This window comes from Pelophylax lessonae (genome assembly GCF_965119305.1).
Source record: "Pelophylax lessonae genome assembly, chromosome: 2".
Classification (NCBI taxonomy): Eukaryota; Metazoa; Chordata; class Amphibia; order Anura; family Ranidae; genus Pelophylax; species Pelophylax lessonae.
Genome location: NC_138769.1, coordinates 312,179,449 through 312,195,638, shown reverse-complemented (window position 1 = coordinate 312,195,638; position 16,190 = coordinate 312,179,449). Strand labels below are relative to the sequence as shown.

Sequence of the window (16,190 nt, the reverse complement as noted above, 5' to 3'; positions counted from 1 at the left end):
CCTTGTCTGCCCCCTGCATTTAGCCCCCATAGCACAGTGTCCTTGTCTGCCCCCTGCATTTAGCCCCCATAGCACAGTGTTCTTCTCTGCCCCCTGCCTTTAGCCCCCACAGCACTGAGCACTGTCCTTCTCTTGCCCTGCCTTTAGCCCCCAAAGCACTGTCCTTTTCTGCCCCAATGCAGCCCCTACAGTACTGTCCTTCTCTGTCCCCGGGACCCCAGCCAGTTCTCACATGAGTCTCCTCTTTTTGTTCTCTAGCCGCAGCCCGCAGCGCCAGCAAGACAGTGTCACTGTCTTTTAAAAATGGCGCCAACTGTCACTGCGTCCAGCCGGAAATAGGCGAGCTTTTCCGAGCCCGACAGGTTTCGGAACGGCGCATGCGCAGTTGCGTGGCGGCCCCGTTCTGACATCTTTATTACGGGCGTCGCTGCCCGTAACGGGCATTTACGGGCAGCCCGAAAATGGGCTAAAATTCACGGGCTGCCCGTAAATCTACTGGCGGTTGGCAACACTGTACAGTGATCCCAGAGCAAGCATTGAGAAGGGGAAAGGAAGAGCCAAGGTAAAAATGCCATACAGCATAGTGATCCTAGAGCAACACTGAGAAGGAGATAGGAAAAGCTCAGGTAAATGCCATAAAAAGGGAAAACATACCTGCAAGTAATGACCACATAAGCATTCAGCATGCTTGAGTAGAGAGCTCCACCATGTGTTGCCCAAAAATGCCATAAAACCATTTAAAACTATCATCTTTTGCCATTAGTGATGATATCAGTGCCTGAGCATGCTCAGATTGTCATCTTGGAAAAGGGTTAGCCAGGAAACAGGCAACAGGGGCCGCTTCACTTCCTGCCTTTTATGCTCAGAGTGTACTTGCACTGCTGCAGCCATCTTGAAAATATATACAAACGCCCACAAAAAAGAGAAAAGAGATGAAATGCATATGGAAAGCAAAGAAAATGCTGTCATTTACGTAGAAAGCTTGTTTAAAGCTTTCTTTGACAGGCCTGATCCGCCAGAATGGGGCTCCAATCATATAGCTCATGTAGAGGCTGTACAGGAAGGATTTCCACCCAGGAGAGGCTGAAATATGCCCCACACCACCAGAATAGGGGTCCAACCAAATAGCTTATTTAGAGACTGTACAGGAAGGACTTCCACCCAGGAGAGGCTGAACCTGGCTGGGGCGACAAACGGTAAGGGATACCTCGTGACTCCAGTCCTGATCAGGTGAGGACAAAAAGGAGAATGCTGCAAGCCGAGTCTGTCTTTGATTTATAGTTAACCAGTCCTATCAGGTTGTGGGGGCAGAGCCACAACCTATTGTATGCTGTCATGTTGTGCCAGGAAAGCATGTTACTAAGAATTCAATAGAAATATCCTAATTTCTGCATTTGTCTATGACCCATTACTCAACAATTCTCTAATTGGGGTACACATACTGCTATTTCATGAGCTTGTTTTCGTGCCTTATATAGAAAACTCTATACCTAATTGTATACTTTTACAGCCCACACAGTTTTCATAGAGGAGAAGTTTGTGTTGCAGTTAGGATCTTTCTACAAGATTAAAATGATTGTATACTTGTTTTTTTCCATCAGAAAAAAAGATGTCCATACTTAGCTGTTCTCTGCAATGATATTGCACAAAACAACCCGATCCCCCTTTTCTGGGGTTCCCTGCTGGCGCTCTAGGCTCCTCCTCTTCTGCATTCTCCACCATAGCAAGCCACTAGCTCTGGGGGCACACATGCAAATTCACTACGGAGCTGGGCTGTGTGTGTCTATAGACCAATGTCTCCTGCTGCTGCCTCTTTGTCCTGTGAGGAGAGAGATCAGCACTGTTACAGACGGGCACAGCACTAGTTCGAGATAGGACTCAGGTAAGTATAAGGGGAGTGAGAGGGCAATACTACCACTGGGACATGTTTTACCTTGATGTAGGAAATGCATCAAAGCAGTATTAAACCCAAAAGCAAACACATATTATACTGCAGATTAACAATTATTAGATATAATGACTTAGTTTTATTTCTATGGCTTTCTTTTCTTTACTGTTACCTGGTGATCTGGCCAGTAAATCTGTTGTTTTTCTACAGCTGTCACAACAAGCTGTCCTGCAGATGTAACAGTTAAAGAGTTGTGACAAACCATTTACCACTGACAGGGGTGCTTAAATGATCATCTGTTATTTATGTAAAGCCTTTAAAAAGTGTGAGCTGGAGTTTGACTTTGTTAGTGTATCTAAATCTTCTATTATATCTAATGCTACCCCTCCCCCAGACTAGCAATGCTACCGTCCAAAGGTGCACTTGTGTTCATTCATCCTGAGTGAGGAGCACTCTAATACAGGAGGTGTGTTACTGGCCAGATCAGGTGGCAACAGAGAGAAAAAAGTCTAAGAAAATAAAACTATTGTAGCAACCATGATTAATGATTGGTAAACTGCAATATATTACATTTTCAGTTTTGGGTTTAATATTGCTTTCAAGTAAAAAATGTTCTGCCTGTGCAACCACTTTAAGGCCGCATTCACACTTGTACACAAGCATTGTAGTGTGTTGTGGCACAATAATGCATAGTACAAAAACGCACAGTATATGTGTATTGCATTCATCCTTAATGGCACCCCAGCACGCATACAAATACAAAACAATTGTACCTGACCCTTGGAGCCCACTTACGCTTGGTCAGATGTTTTGCACAACTGCATGATGCACTTTTTTGATGTCTCAACCCACATTATGTTGAGTGTGAAATATTTTTAATGGGCCCTTCAGGGGTGCCTCTTTTTTGGAAGAAAACCTTACCTCTAAGGTTGGGTGTCCTACGTGTGGATGTTGCTGCATTAGCTAAAGCTATTAGAATAGTTTTTTACATTTGAGAGTAGGGTGCCTTGAGACTGTCCATAATTTTAAAGGGTGCCTTGAGATTGTTCATAATTTTAAAGGGTGCCTTGAGATTGTCCATAATTTAAAAGGCTGCCTTGAGATTGTCTATAATTTTAAAGGCTGCCTTGAGACTGTCCATAATTTTAAAGGGTGCATTGAGATTGTCTATAATTTTAAAGGGTGCCTTGAGATTGTCCATATTTTAAAGGGTGCCTTGAGATTGTCTATAATTATAAAGAGTGCCTTGAGATTGTCTATAATTTTAAAGGGTGCCTTGAGATTGTCTATAATTTTAAAGGGTGCCTTGAGATTGTCTATAATTTTAAAGGGTGCCTTGAGATTGTCTATAATTATAAAGAGTGCCTTGAGATTGTCTATAATTTTAAAGGGTGCCTTGAGACTGTCCATAATTTTAAAGGGTGCCTTGAGATTGTCCATAATTTTAAAGGCTGCCTTGAGATTGTCCATAATTATAAAGGGTGCTTTGAGATTGTCCATAATTTTAAAGGGTGCATTGATATTTTCTATAATTTTAAAGGGTGCCTTGAGATTGTCTATAATTTTAAAGGGTGCCTTGAGATTTTCTATAATTTTAAAGGGTGCCTTGAGATTGTCCATATTTTAAAGGGTGCCTTGAGATTGTCTATAATTTTAAAGGGTGCCTTGAGATTGTCTATAATTATAAAGAGTGCCTTGAGATTGTCTATAATTTTAAAGGGTGCCTTAAGATTGTCTATAATTTTAAAGGGTGTCTTGAGATTGTCTATAATTTTAGAGAGTGCCTTGAGATTGTCTATAATTGTAAAGGGTGCCTTGAGATTGTCTATAATTGTAAAGGGTGCCTTGAGATTGTCTATAATTGTAAAGGGTGCCTTGAGATTGTCTATAATTGTAAAGGGTGCCTTGAGATTGTCTATAATTGTAAAGGGTGCCTTGAGATTGTCTATAATTTTAAAGAGTGCCTTGAGATTGTCCATAATTTTAAAGGGTGCCTTGAGATTGTCCATAATTTTAAAGGGTGCCTTGACATTGTCCATACATTTAAAGGGTGCCTTGAGATTGTCTATAATTTTAAAGGGTGCCTTGAGATTGTCTATAAATTTGAAAGGATGCCTTGAAATTGTCCATAATTTTAAAGGGTGCCTTAAGATTGTCTATAATTTTAAAGGGTGCCTTGAGATTGTCCATATTTTAAAGGGTGCCTTGAGATTGTCCATAATTTTAAAGGGTGCCTTGAGATTGTCCATAATTTTAAAGGGTGCCTTGAGATTGTCTATAATTTTAAAGGGTGCCTTGAGATTGTCTATAATTTTAAAGGGTGCCTTGAGATTGTCCGTAATTTTAAAGGGTGCCTTAACTGAAAAAATGTTGAAACAAACTGTACTAGGATGTTGAATCAACATGTGCTTTTATACTACAGGAATACTACAGGAATGTAACATATTTCCCCTAATACACATGTAAAGACGCAAACTGTACAAACATACATGATAAACCCCTACGTGTAAAGCTGTTTTCTTTCCTAAAAAATGACCACAGATGCCATGACAAGGTCAGCCCCACCTGTCACTTCACATGCCATAGCAGATACCAAGAACACATGCTGCATGGCCACACACAATGCAATGCCGAACTACAGTTGGGCTTTTATGACAATTGGCAAACTGCTGTAACCCTTTGCAATCATATTTTGTTATATTCTGAGCTCTCTTTGTTCTTAATAGCCTCCTGAATGGAAACTGATAAGCTGATAGAGGTTACTGTACTTTGCACATTATCAATGTTCTTAGCACTGTCTTATTAAATAAGTGCATGTACTACTAAAGGGATTCTGTCACATGAGCAGCGAGACAACAGTGTTATAGAGTAGACTGAGTAACATGGGAATTCAATTTACTTTTTAAATGAATGCTGACATTGCTGAGTAACCAGCAGTGATAAGTCAACAGTTTAGGTAGGTTTGATTAAAATCGCCGTTCCGCAAAGCTGCATAGAAAGAGAATGGGCGCATCAGTTAAGCTATTTTGGCACTGCTCTTTGCTAGGATGCTGCATATACTGATTTAGTATGGCAGCTTCCAGAGCAATCTTTGTAGTTTACTTATTTGCTTACATTTTTGCCATTGACACTTACATGTCTTCTTAAATAATTTCTTTGCTTTTCTTAGATAGTTTCTTCATCATTAAAATATAATTACTTTTTTTTTTTAATTAGGTAAACTTTCATTAAAAAGGTATGAATGCATCACAATACACAGACAGTCGGCCAATCAGCCACAACAATGGAAAATAATACATGACTTGTATAAGAACTTCAGACATGTTAATGTATAAGGCCACCACACCTACTTAACAACTTTCTGTACTTAGAGCATTTTGCATGTAAAAAAATACAGCATAATAGTAAGGCAAATAATATAAAACAGATAGAAAATAAACAAAAGAACACACTGGAACAGTGTAGACCAGCCTTTCTCAACCTTTTCAACACAGAGGAACACTTGAGATAATTTTCAGGTCTCAGGGAACCCCTGCTAAAAATGACTATATTTACAACTCATGATACATTAGTGTGATGATGAAGAATGCTCCTTACACTTGTGAACACTGAGAAGAATTACCTTCTTCCACATAGCTAAAAAGATCAATGTGTCAGGAGGAACTTATCTGAGAAGCAGAAATTCTCCATTGCTTGCTCAAGGAACCCAAGGAACCCCTAGCCTTCTCTGGAGGAACCCTAGGGTTCCACAGAACCCTGTTTGAGAAAAACTGGTGTGGACCCTGTATAAAAGGACAGAGAAACTAGTAATATATACCTTTTGACTCATTATAATAATTTAAAAAAACAATGAAGATACTAGGGTTTGACCTACAGAGGTTAATTTTTTACACGATAATAGGAGTACCTCTGTAAATCATGTCATCAAAACTCCTAGCCAGCTACTCTTATACCCTATGGAGTTGATTTAATATATAGAAAAGGGCTATTCACTTTGCAGGGGAAGTTGGACTTTGCAAGGGAATTCATCCCAGAGCTTAGTGAATGCGGTGAAGTTTCAATTTGCAACAAAAACTAACACCTGCAATGAATTAAAAAAATAAAATAAAAAAAACAGCATTTTAGCTTGCACATGATTAGATGATGGAAGTCAGCGGAGGTTCAGCTCATTCACTAAGCTCTGGGGAAAATTATGCTTTGGGTAAAAAGTACAAATTTATACTATATACTTTTTTTAATGAAATGGCTTCAATACATTCTTATTCTTATTCTTATTCAGTGCAGTCCTATTCCACCAAATATCATTCATGCATCAGACCACTACAGCTTAATAATTAAAATATTATTATTATTATTAATATTATGTATATGAATGTAACAATATATAACAATAAGTTACTTACCTTCTTTTGGCTGAGGTGGCTCAGGTGCTTTTTCCTCTACTGGTTTAGCCTCAGGTTCTGGTGCAGGGGCTTCAGGAGCCGGCGCAGGGACCTCAGCAGCTGGAGCAGCAGCCTCTGGAGCTGGAGCCGCAGCTTCTGGTGCAGGGGCTTCTGGAGCTGGAGCTGGAGCTGGAGTCTCAATAACTGGGGGGGGTTCAGGAGCTGGGGGTTTAGATTCCACAACGGGTTCAGCAGGCTTTGGTGGTTCAGGTGCCTTAGCTGCTGCAGCTTTAGCTGGGGATTTTTTAATAGGGACCTTTGCTGGCATGGTTGCACCTCTTTCCCTGCTCTTTAGTTCACTATGGCAGTAAAATTGTACTGTCGTTCTGATTTATATAGCCTCCTGTCAGACATTATACCATCTGTTTTTTAGGAACTGCCTCTGTATATTTAAAGCATTGGGGCACTCAGCTTCTTAGGACAAAAATAACCATACTCTAAACCTGACAAGTTTTGAGTGTGGACAGCTATTACCTCTCTTCTACTGTGCAGATGTCTGACATGTGTGCCTTTATACTTTGTTGTATCCTAATAAATATTCCTGTTCCCTTATACAAATATAATAGTGCCTATGTGTGATTATTTAGATGTTAGATGAATATTTCTTAATGTGATATGTACAGTATGTCACCCATACCGATTCATATAAGAGAGAGATCATTAAATTTTATTTAGAGGTCAGAATGGCTTTCTTAAAGTCTATCTGTAGCCATATAATATGTAAATCACAAGACTGACTCAAAAAATTACAAATCTTATGGCAGGTAAAACCGTAAACATAAATGTATTTCATCTGCTTATTTTAAAAGTTTGTTCTGAGATCAACTTCCATGTTCGGTATTTTTTGTGCTGTAAGTGTCCTATTTGAGAGACTTCCCTAAATTTCTTGCCCTGGAGACTCAACAGGAAATGAGCGAAAATCTCTCCAAGGTGAGGGGAAATTCGCAATTAATAGGTTGTCACTGAAACAGATGTCCCCATTTCAAGATTTTTTCACTCTCTTCCTGTTTTAGAGACAGCCATTAAAGAATAATACTGAGGATCAATCTCCCAGTAGTGACATGGACTGCAATAATAAAAGCTTGACAAGGGTTCCAACAATTTCCTAAGCTCTCAAAAAAAAAGTGCCTATTGATGCATTTTAAATCTGAAAGCATAACTAAATCCAAAGAACAAAAATGTAAGATGTTGCAGATAACAGTTCTCAGATGTACTGGCTACATTGGTTTTCTTTTTTTTTTTCTAGCTAAGAGACACCCCGTCCTTGTCACTTCCTGTGAGCTCCACTGAAGGATATCTTCTTTCCTAGCTATCTTCTGTAAACTACTGTAGACCTCTTTTTTTTGGGGGGGGGGAGGGGAGGTTGACAAATTACCCGTCCCAAACAGGGTATTGCAGTAAACCTTTAGGTAATTAAGTGAACCAGAACCTTTACTAAGTGGAAGAGTGGGTTTGATAATACCTCTACCCAGGACATGGGGATTCCCTTCCTGGGAAATAAACCAGTAATCTAATCAAAGTAATTGGGAGCAGAAGAACTACTGCAACCCGCACATAACATTAACTAAATGTGTATAGATGCACACCTGTATAGAAATAATACAAGCTTTATATAAGAAAAAATGAATAATAGTACATACATCCAACGTACAAACAGGTATTATTAGCAAAGGTATTATCAGCACATATACTGTACCCAGGTATATACATAGTTACATAGTTACATAGTGGGTGAGGTTGAATAAAGACAATAGTCCATCCAATTCAACCTGTGTAGGTGTGTGTGGCCGTAATCACCACCCATACCCCTGAATATTTTGATCCTTGAGGTGTACATCCAAGTGTCTTTTAAAAGTAGCCATACTCCCCGCAAAAAACTACCATTTGTGGTAGAGAATTCCACAGTCTAGTGGCCCTTACTGTAAAGAACCCACTGCGTAGCCTGAGGTTAAAACTCTTCTCCTCTAATATAGATATTAATAGAGATACCTTTAGATGAATGTTGCAGCAATGTCCAGTTGCAGGGGTCCCTGAGGAGGATGCAGTGTCTGAAGACAAGATCTGCATGGTGAGATTCTCCAACTGTTGTCCAACAAGCCTGGAACAGAGCTTCTCAACAACAGAAACTGTTGTATAGCACTGGAACTCACAGGTGTTTATTTACTAAAGCTGGAGAGTGCAAAATCAGGCTCACTTCTGGCTAGAAACCAATCAGTTTCTAGGTTTGATTGCCAAAGCTTATTTGAACAAGTTGGGGTTAGAAGCTGATTGGTTTCTACGCAGGAGTGAGCCTGATTTTGCACTCTCCAACCTTAGTAAATAAACCCCACTGTCAACTTATCTACTCTGCATTTTAGTCCCTCTTTAGTAGTTTCTAATCTGATATGCAACTGGACTTCTAACTACCAGAAGTGGTGGTTAGATGTCCGACCTGGCTCTGGTCTATGCTGGTTATCAAGCCCTAAGCTAAAACTATCTATAGAATTCCAGATCAGAAGGGACATCGTTAACTAGACTAACAGGAAAAGCAAACTATATTGCAATAAACAGGTTCAATCAAAAATATACTGGAAGGTGTCCATTACACATACAGTATAACAGACCTAGCTATCTGGCACTAAGATAATAACAGGACAGAAATAAGTCAATTACAAATATTTAAATATACTGTGTACACCCAAGAAACTATGGGCAGCTGCAGTTAAACTATTGGAATATAGAAATGCTTGCATATTAGTCTTTGCTTCTGATCTGGGTGATAATACAGCACCAATAGCAGGCACTGTGTGTGTATAAGGCCATGTGGATCAATACTCTGTTCCTTTCTTCATTCCCTCCTTCTAGGGTTTTCAAAGCCCTCCTCAGTACCGCCACTTACCTCTCTAACAAGATAGTGGACCGGCGTGTGTTCCACTGTCGGGGAAACTCCATCACAGGATGTGATGTTAGACGTACCATGTTCCCGCCTCTACGGGTTTCGCTGTCAACAGGGTCACCAGTCCTGTTGGAGAGGCAACTGGTGGTTCCCAAGGTAGAGCATACACTGCTGGAATCTGAGTTTTGAGTGAGATATATATTTTTATCTTTTTCTGAGTTTTATGGAATAAATGGGTTGCACTATGATCTTGTACTTGGTGTTTTGTTATTACTAGAGAGACATTAAAGGGGGACATAAGGGAGTTGGCTACACCACTATCTTATTTGGATATCCATTGAAGTGTTTTTAGACCCACAAAAAGCCTGGGTCTAAGGAACTGGTGAGTTACAGTCTAAAAGGGGTTCATGGTGTGGGCACTTGTTTAATGCAGCACTTGCATAGAACATTGTACACAAATTTTGGACACTGATGGACTTTTATGTTAAAGGCTATAATAGTGGTGATATCATATTGCTAAATTATTATTGATGTTTTAATTTTAAGTTTTTGTGTAATATTTTTGGACAAAGTGAAAACCTAGCGCTCATTTATTTTGGCCTATTTAACCACTTCAGCCCCGGAAGATTTTACCCCCTTCCTGACCAGACCCCTTTTTTCAACTTGGCACTTCATGACTTTAACTGACAATGCGCGGTCATGCAATGCTGCACCCAAACAAAATTTTTTCACAAAAACAGAGCTTTCTTTTGGTGGTATTTGATCACTTCTGGGCTTTTTATTTTTTGCGATATTAATAAAAAAAGAGTGAGAATTTTGAGAAAAAATTACATTTTCAACTTTGTCTTTTAAAAAATATCCAATATACTATATATGTCATATTTTGGCCAAAATTTATTTTTGGAAAGTAGACATCCTAAGGAATGTCCTGGGAGGCATGTTGAGCTCATTGAATATTTCATTTTTTTTCACAGGTGTTTGAAAAATTACTAAAAAAAAAATATTTTTTTTTTTTTACACAAAGTTGTCATTGAAATTATATATTGCTCACACATGTCATGGGTATATGTGTAATTACACCCCAAAATATATTCTGCTGCTTCTCCTGAGTACAGGGATACCACATATGTGAGACTTTTTGGGAGCCTAGCTGTGTACGGGACCCCGAAACCAATCCCCACCATCAGAATTTCAAAGGGCGTACATTTTTAATTGCATTTTCTCACTACCTATAATGGTTTAGGAGGCCCTGAAATGTCAAGATTCCACAAACCCCCCCAAATGACCCCATTTTGCAAAGTAGACACCCCAAGCTATTTGCTAAAAGGCATGGTGAGTCCATGCAATATTTAATATTTTGCCAAAGGTTTGGGGAAAATTTATTTATTTTTTTTATTTTTATTTTTTTAACACAAAGTTGTCACTAAATGATAAATTGCTCAAACATGCCATGGGTATATGTGGAATGACACCCCAAATTACATTCTACTGCTTCCCCTGAGTACAGGGATACCACATGTGTGAGACTTTTTGGAAGCCTAGCTGTGTACGGGACCCCGAAAACCAATCAACATTCTCAGGTTTTCTAATGGCGTAAATTGTGCATTTCACCTCTGCACTACCTGTCACAGTTTCTGAGGCCCTAAAATTCCAAGATAGCACAAAACCCCCCCAAATGACCCCATTTTGGAAAGTAGACACCCCAAGCTATTTGCTGAGAAGCATGGTGAATCCATGGAATATTTTATATTTTGGTTCAAGTTCCAGGAAATATATATATATATATATATATATATTTTTTTTTTTTTTTTTTTCTTTTACACAAAGTTGTCACTAAATGATATATTGCTCACACATGCCATGGGTATATGTGAAATGACACCCCAAAATACATTCTGCTGTTTCTCCTGAGTACAGGGATATCCCATGTGTGAGACTTTTTTGCAGTCTAGCCGAGTACAGGACCCCAAAAACCAATCACCACTTTCAGGCTTTCCAAGGGCGTAAATTGTTGATTTCACTCCTGACTACCAATCACAGTTTCGGAGGCCATGAAATGCCAAGACAGCACAAACCCCCCCCCCCCCCCCAATGACCCCTTTTCGGAAAGTAGACACCCTAAGCTATTTGCAGAGAGGCATGTTGAGTGTTTTGCAGATCTCACTTTTTGTCACAAAGTTTTGGAAATTGAAAAAAGAGGGAAAAAAATGCATTTTCCTGTTTTTTCTTCACTTTCCAAAAAAAATGAGAGCTTAAAAATACTCACCATGCCTCTCAGCAAATAGATTGGAGTGTCTACTTTGCAAAATGGGGTCATTTGGGGGGGGGGGGGGTTTGTGCCACCTTGGCATTTCATGGCCTTCAAAAGTGTGATAGGCAGTGAGGATTGGGAGTGAAATCAACAATTTACGCCCTTAGAAAGCCAGAAGGTGCGGATTGGTTTTCCGGGCCCTGTACACGGCTAGACTGCCAAAAAGTCTCACACATGGGGTATCTCTGTAGTCAGGAGAAGCAGCAGAATGTATTTTGGGGTGTCATTTCACATATACCAATGGCATGTGTGAGCATTATATCATTTACTGACAACTTTGTGTAAAAAAACAAAAATAAATAATAATTTTCCCGAAACTTGTGGCAAAATATAAACTATTTCATGGACTCATCATGCCTCTCAGCTAATAGCTTGGAGTGTCTACTTTGCAAAATGGGGTCATTTGGAGGGGTTTTGTGCTATCTTGAAATTTCAGGGCCTCTGAAACTGTGACAGGTAGTGCAGAGGTAAAATAAGCAATTTACACCATTAGAAAACTTGAAGATGGGGATTGGATTTCGGGGTCCCATACACAGCTAGGCTCCCAAAAAGTCTCACACATGTGGTATCCCTGTACTCAGGAGAAGCAACAGAATGTATTTGGGGTGTCATTTTACATATACCCATGGCATGCGTGAGCAATATATCATTTAGTGACAAAAAAAAACAAAAAACAAAAACAAATTGTCATCTTCCTGAAACTTAAAGCAAAATATAAAATACTCCATGGACTCAATATGCCTCTCAGCAAATAGCTTTGGGTGTCTATTTTTCAAAAAGGGGTCATTTGGGGGTTGTTTGAATTGTCCCAGCATTTTATGCTCAATCTTAGCCACACATCATCCACTCTTCTAACCACTTGAAAACCAAGCCTTTTCTGTGACTTTTTGTTTACATGAAAAAATATTTTATTTTTACTAGAAAATTACTTTGAACCCCCAAACATTATATATTTCTTTAAAGCAGAGGCCCTATAGAACAAAACGGTGGATGTTGCAAATTTTCTTGTCACACGGTATTTGCGCACAGATTTTCCAAACGCAATTTCTGCGAAAAAAAATATATTTTTTTAATTTATTGCACAAATACACTACATAATTCCAAATTGTTTGGTAAAATTTAAAAGATTATCTTATGCCGAGTACATAGATACCAAACATGATATGCTTTAGAAATTGTGCACGCCTGTGCAGCGGCAACAAACTACGTACATTTTTAAAAGCATTTAAAAGTCTTTACAGGTTACCACTTTAGACTTACAGAGGAGGTCTACTGCAAGAATTACTGCACTCGACCTGGCGTTCGTGGCGATACCTCATATGCATGCTGCAATTGCGGTTTACATATGAAACTAGACCAACGCTTGCGTGCGCCTTTGCACGCAAGCACGGGGGGGCTTGATTTTTTATTTTTTTTATTTTGCTTTTTTATTTTATTTTGAACCTTTCCTTTCATTTTTTTTTTTTTTTTTTAATAATTTTTATTGTTATCACAGTGAATTTAAATATCCCCTATGATAGCAATCTGCAGTCACAGGTACTCTTTTTTTTTTAAAAATTGGGGTCTTTTAGACTCTAGATCTCTCCTCTGACCTTAACGCATCTGACCACACCAAAATTGATGTGATAAAATACTTTCCAAATTTCCCACTGGCGCTGTTTTTTTCTGACGAAACAGAAGTCATGAAATGCTCGTAGCTTCCGGTATCTTAGGCCATAGAGATGATTGGAGCCATTCTCCTCTCCAATCAGCTCTATGGTTAGATAATTGAACCACTGGCTGCACTCTCGGGTTAACCGGTGGACAGGAGAACCCGAGAAAAACCACAGAAGGCAGCGGAAAGGCGGCGGTAGGGGGTGGTCCCCTCCCACTGCATGTAAAAGCAGTCTAGCGGCCAATTATCTGCTAGGATTGCTTTTACATGTAAGCCGACCGCTGGCTGTAAAAAACGATACCTAGGTGATGCCTAAATCTGCAGGCATCATCCTGGTATAACCACTCAAAGTCCAGCAACGTACCAGTACATTGCTGGTCCTTGTTCGGCATATAGTGTAGGTTTTCTTTTTTTTCATGCCGCCTGTGGGCTGAAGGAAAAAAAAAGAGAACCTAACAGAAATCACCACAGGAATATTGTGTAGTATTACACACCATTAACCGCCCAAACAGCCACCCACTGAATTTAATGGTGGGTATACATGACAATATTCCACGTATACCTACTGTAAAGGTATTTTAACTGCAGTGGTGAAATCAGCCTACCACAGCTGCTGCCATCAGAGGTATCCATATATGCTGTGCGCAAACACTGTTTGTGTCAGAATAAATAAAATCAATGTGGCAGCCGATGGGTACCTGCAAGAGAAACAGGTAAAGAAAAGAATGAAAAACCAACAAAGTACAGTAAAAGTACAGTAGGAAGAGTAGAAGAACATAAAAAATGACTGACACGACAACTGTTTTTGGATTTTTAATTTTTTTTTTGTTACGCTTTTTTTTCTGTGAACTGCGATTTTCCAGCTTGGGTCTCTCAAAATGTCGATAGCCATCGAACATCTTTCGAGACCCTGTGTTTGTGTGCCCTACACTATGTCGTGCTGTACCCTACACTAATACTCTACTAGTGTATGGTAGCGCTCGAAACATTCCCCAGTGCAGACACCAGGTTGGTCAGGACATCTGGGACAATACTAGTGGGTGTCACGCCTAAATCCGTGCCTGCTACAGACACGACATCTTCTTTGGGGGTGTCTTTGGGTAGGGGTACGCGGGAGGACATGTGGAAAATGTCTCTCATGCAGCTGGCTCACTGCATCTGGAAGGGGAAGTTGGGCAGGCATACCTCCTGGGTACAGGTAGGCATTGATGATCGCTTCCTGGAATTCTCCGAAGGATCCAGTTCGTCCTGACGCCCTGTATAGGACAAAGGCGTTCAGCATAGCCAATTGGAATAAATAAACAGACACTTTTTTGTACCAGCGTCTGGCTTTATGGGCAACTAAATACGGCGCCAAAAGCTGGTCGTTATGGTCCACCCCTCCCATATTAAGGTTGTAGTCGTGGAGACAGAGGGGTTTCTCCAGAACGCCAGATGCCGTAGGAATTTGGATTGTCGTGTCTGCGTGAAGGGAGGACAGAACGAAAACATCCTGTGTATTCCTCCACTTCACTTCAAGCAAACGAAAACATCCTGTGTATTCCTCCATTTCACTGCAAGCAATTTGTCCGTTTTCAAGCAGGCTCTCTCCCCCCGACTAAGACGGGAAATTACAAGTCGTTGGGGGAGGCCCCGGCGATTAGGTCGCATGGTACCACATGCGCCAATTTGTAATTCAAGAAGATGACTAAATAGTGGCACGATTGTGTAGAAGTTGTCCACGTACAAATGGCACCCCTTTCCGGATAAGGGTGACACCAAGTCCCAAACTATCTTGCCGCTGCTCCCTATGTAGTCTGGGCAGTTGAGGGGCTCCACATCGCTATCTTTTCCCTCATAGACCCGGAAACCAACTGTATAGCTTGTGGCCCTGTCACAGAGCTTGTACAGCTTGACCCCGCCTTGGCACGCTTGCTGGGGAGGTACTGTTTCAAAGCAAGGCGGCCAGTAAACTTAATCAGGGACTCGTCAACGCAGACAACTTGTTCGGGCGTAAACAAGACTGCAAACTGCTGATTGAAGTGGTCTATGAGGGGCCAAATTTTGTGGAGCCGATCATATTCAGGGTCTCCCCGAAGACGTTCATTGTTGCTGGAATGCATAAATCGCAGAAGTTGCTCGTATCTCGCCCTGGACATGGAGGCAGAGTACATGCGCATATGGTGAAGTGGGCTAGTGGACCAATATAGCCGCAATTCACTCTGTTTGGTTATGTCCATGTTGAGGGAAAGGCCCAGAAAGATTTTAAAATCGGGAACCGTTATAGGTTTCCAGCCGAATGGTCTGGCAAGGGGTGAATTTGGGTTGGCGGCGATAAATCGTTGTGCATATAAATTTGATTGAGCCACAATAGATCTAAAAAGATCTTCCGAGAAGAACAGCTCAAAAAAGTTCAGGGGCGTAAAACCAGCTGTCTCCACGTGGATTCCAGGTTGGGCAGTGAATGGGGGAAGTACTGGAGCTGTAGAATCAGTGGGTTGCCAATTGGGATATGCCAGCGCATCAGGGAGGGCACTATGGGCTCTACGGGCCTGTCTTCGAATACGCGGTGGCTGCGGGCCTCTACTCATGCTAGCCACCGCACCAGATTCAACTGCACTTATGGGACTCGCCACGTTACCAAGTGTTACTGTAGTGCTGGTTGTACTAGGTCCAGGGTGTACTAGGCCGCTGGCGCTTGCCAGGCCGCCAGAAGGATGAGCGGCACTAGTACCGTCACTCTGCTCCATACGAGCAGCCTGCGATTCCTGCATCTCAACAACTCCAGAATAGGGTCGGGTACACCTGGGTCTAACAGGGACCCATCCGTCGTCGGAGCTATCTGTCAGGGAGCCGCTGCTGTCCTCAGGTTCGTATACTGACCCTGATTCTGCCAGTAAGGCTTCCCCATCGCTCTCATCTGACATGGTCAGTATACTATAAGCCTCTGCATTACCGTACCAACGTTTGGACATTTTGATAACAAAATTTACCGGTACAGTAGTGTGACTCACAGGTAATAAAAGCACCTGGTTGTCAAG

The 16,190-nt window shown here is 40.8% G+C and overlaps 1 protein-coding gene across 2 annotated transcripts in view; it reads right to left on the bottom strand.

Annotated features, from left to right (window-relative positions):
• The window catches only part of MYBPH (myosin binding protein H), a 105,635-nt gene extending 98,978 nt beyond the window's left edge, over window positions 1-6,657 (bottom strand). For both annotated transcript variants that reach the window (XM_082244800.1, XM_082244801.1), the window contains exon 1: window positions 6,292-6,657. In XM_082244800.1, the coding sequence (XP_082100926.1) occupies window positions 6,292-6,598 (307 nt within the window). In that variant the 5' untranslated portion in view covers window positions 6,599-6,657. The remainder of the gene's footprint in view (window positions 1-6,291) is intronic.
• Between the last annotated feature and the right edge of the window lie 9,533 nt (window positions 6,658-16,190).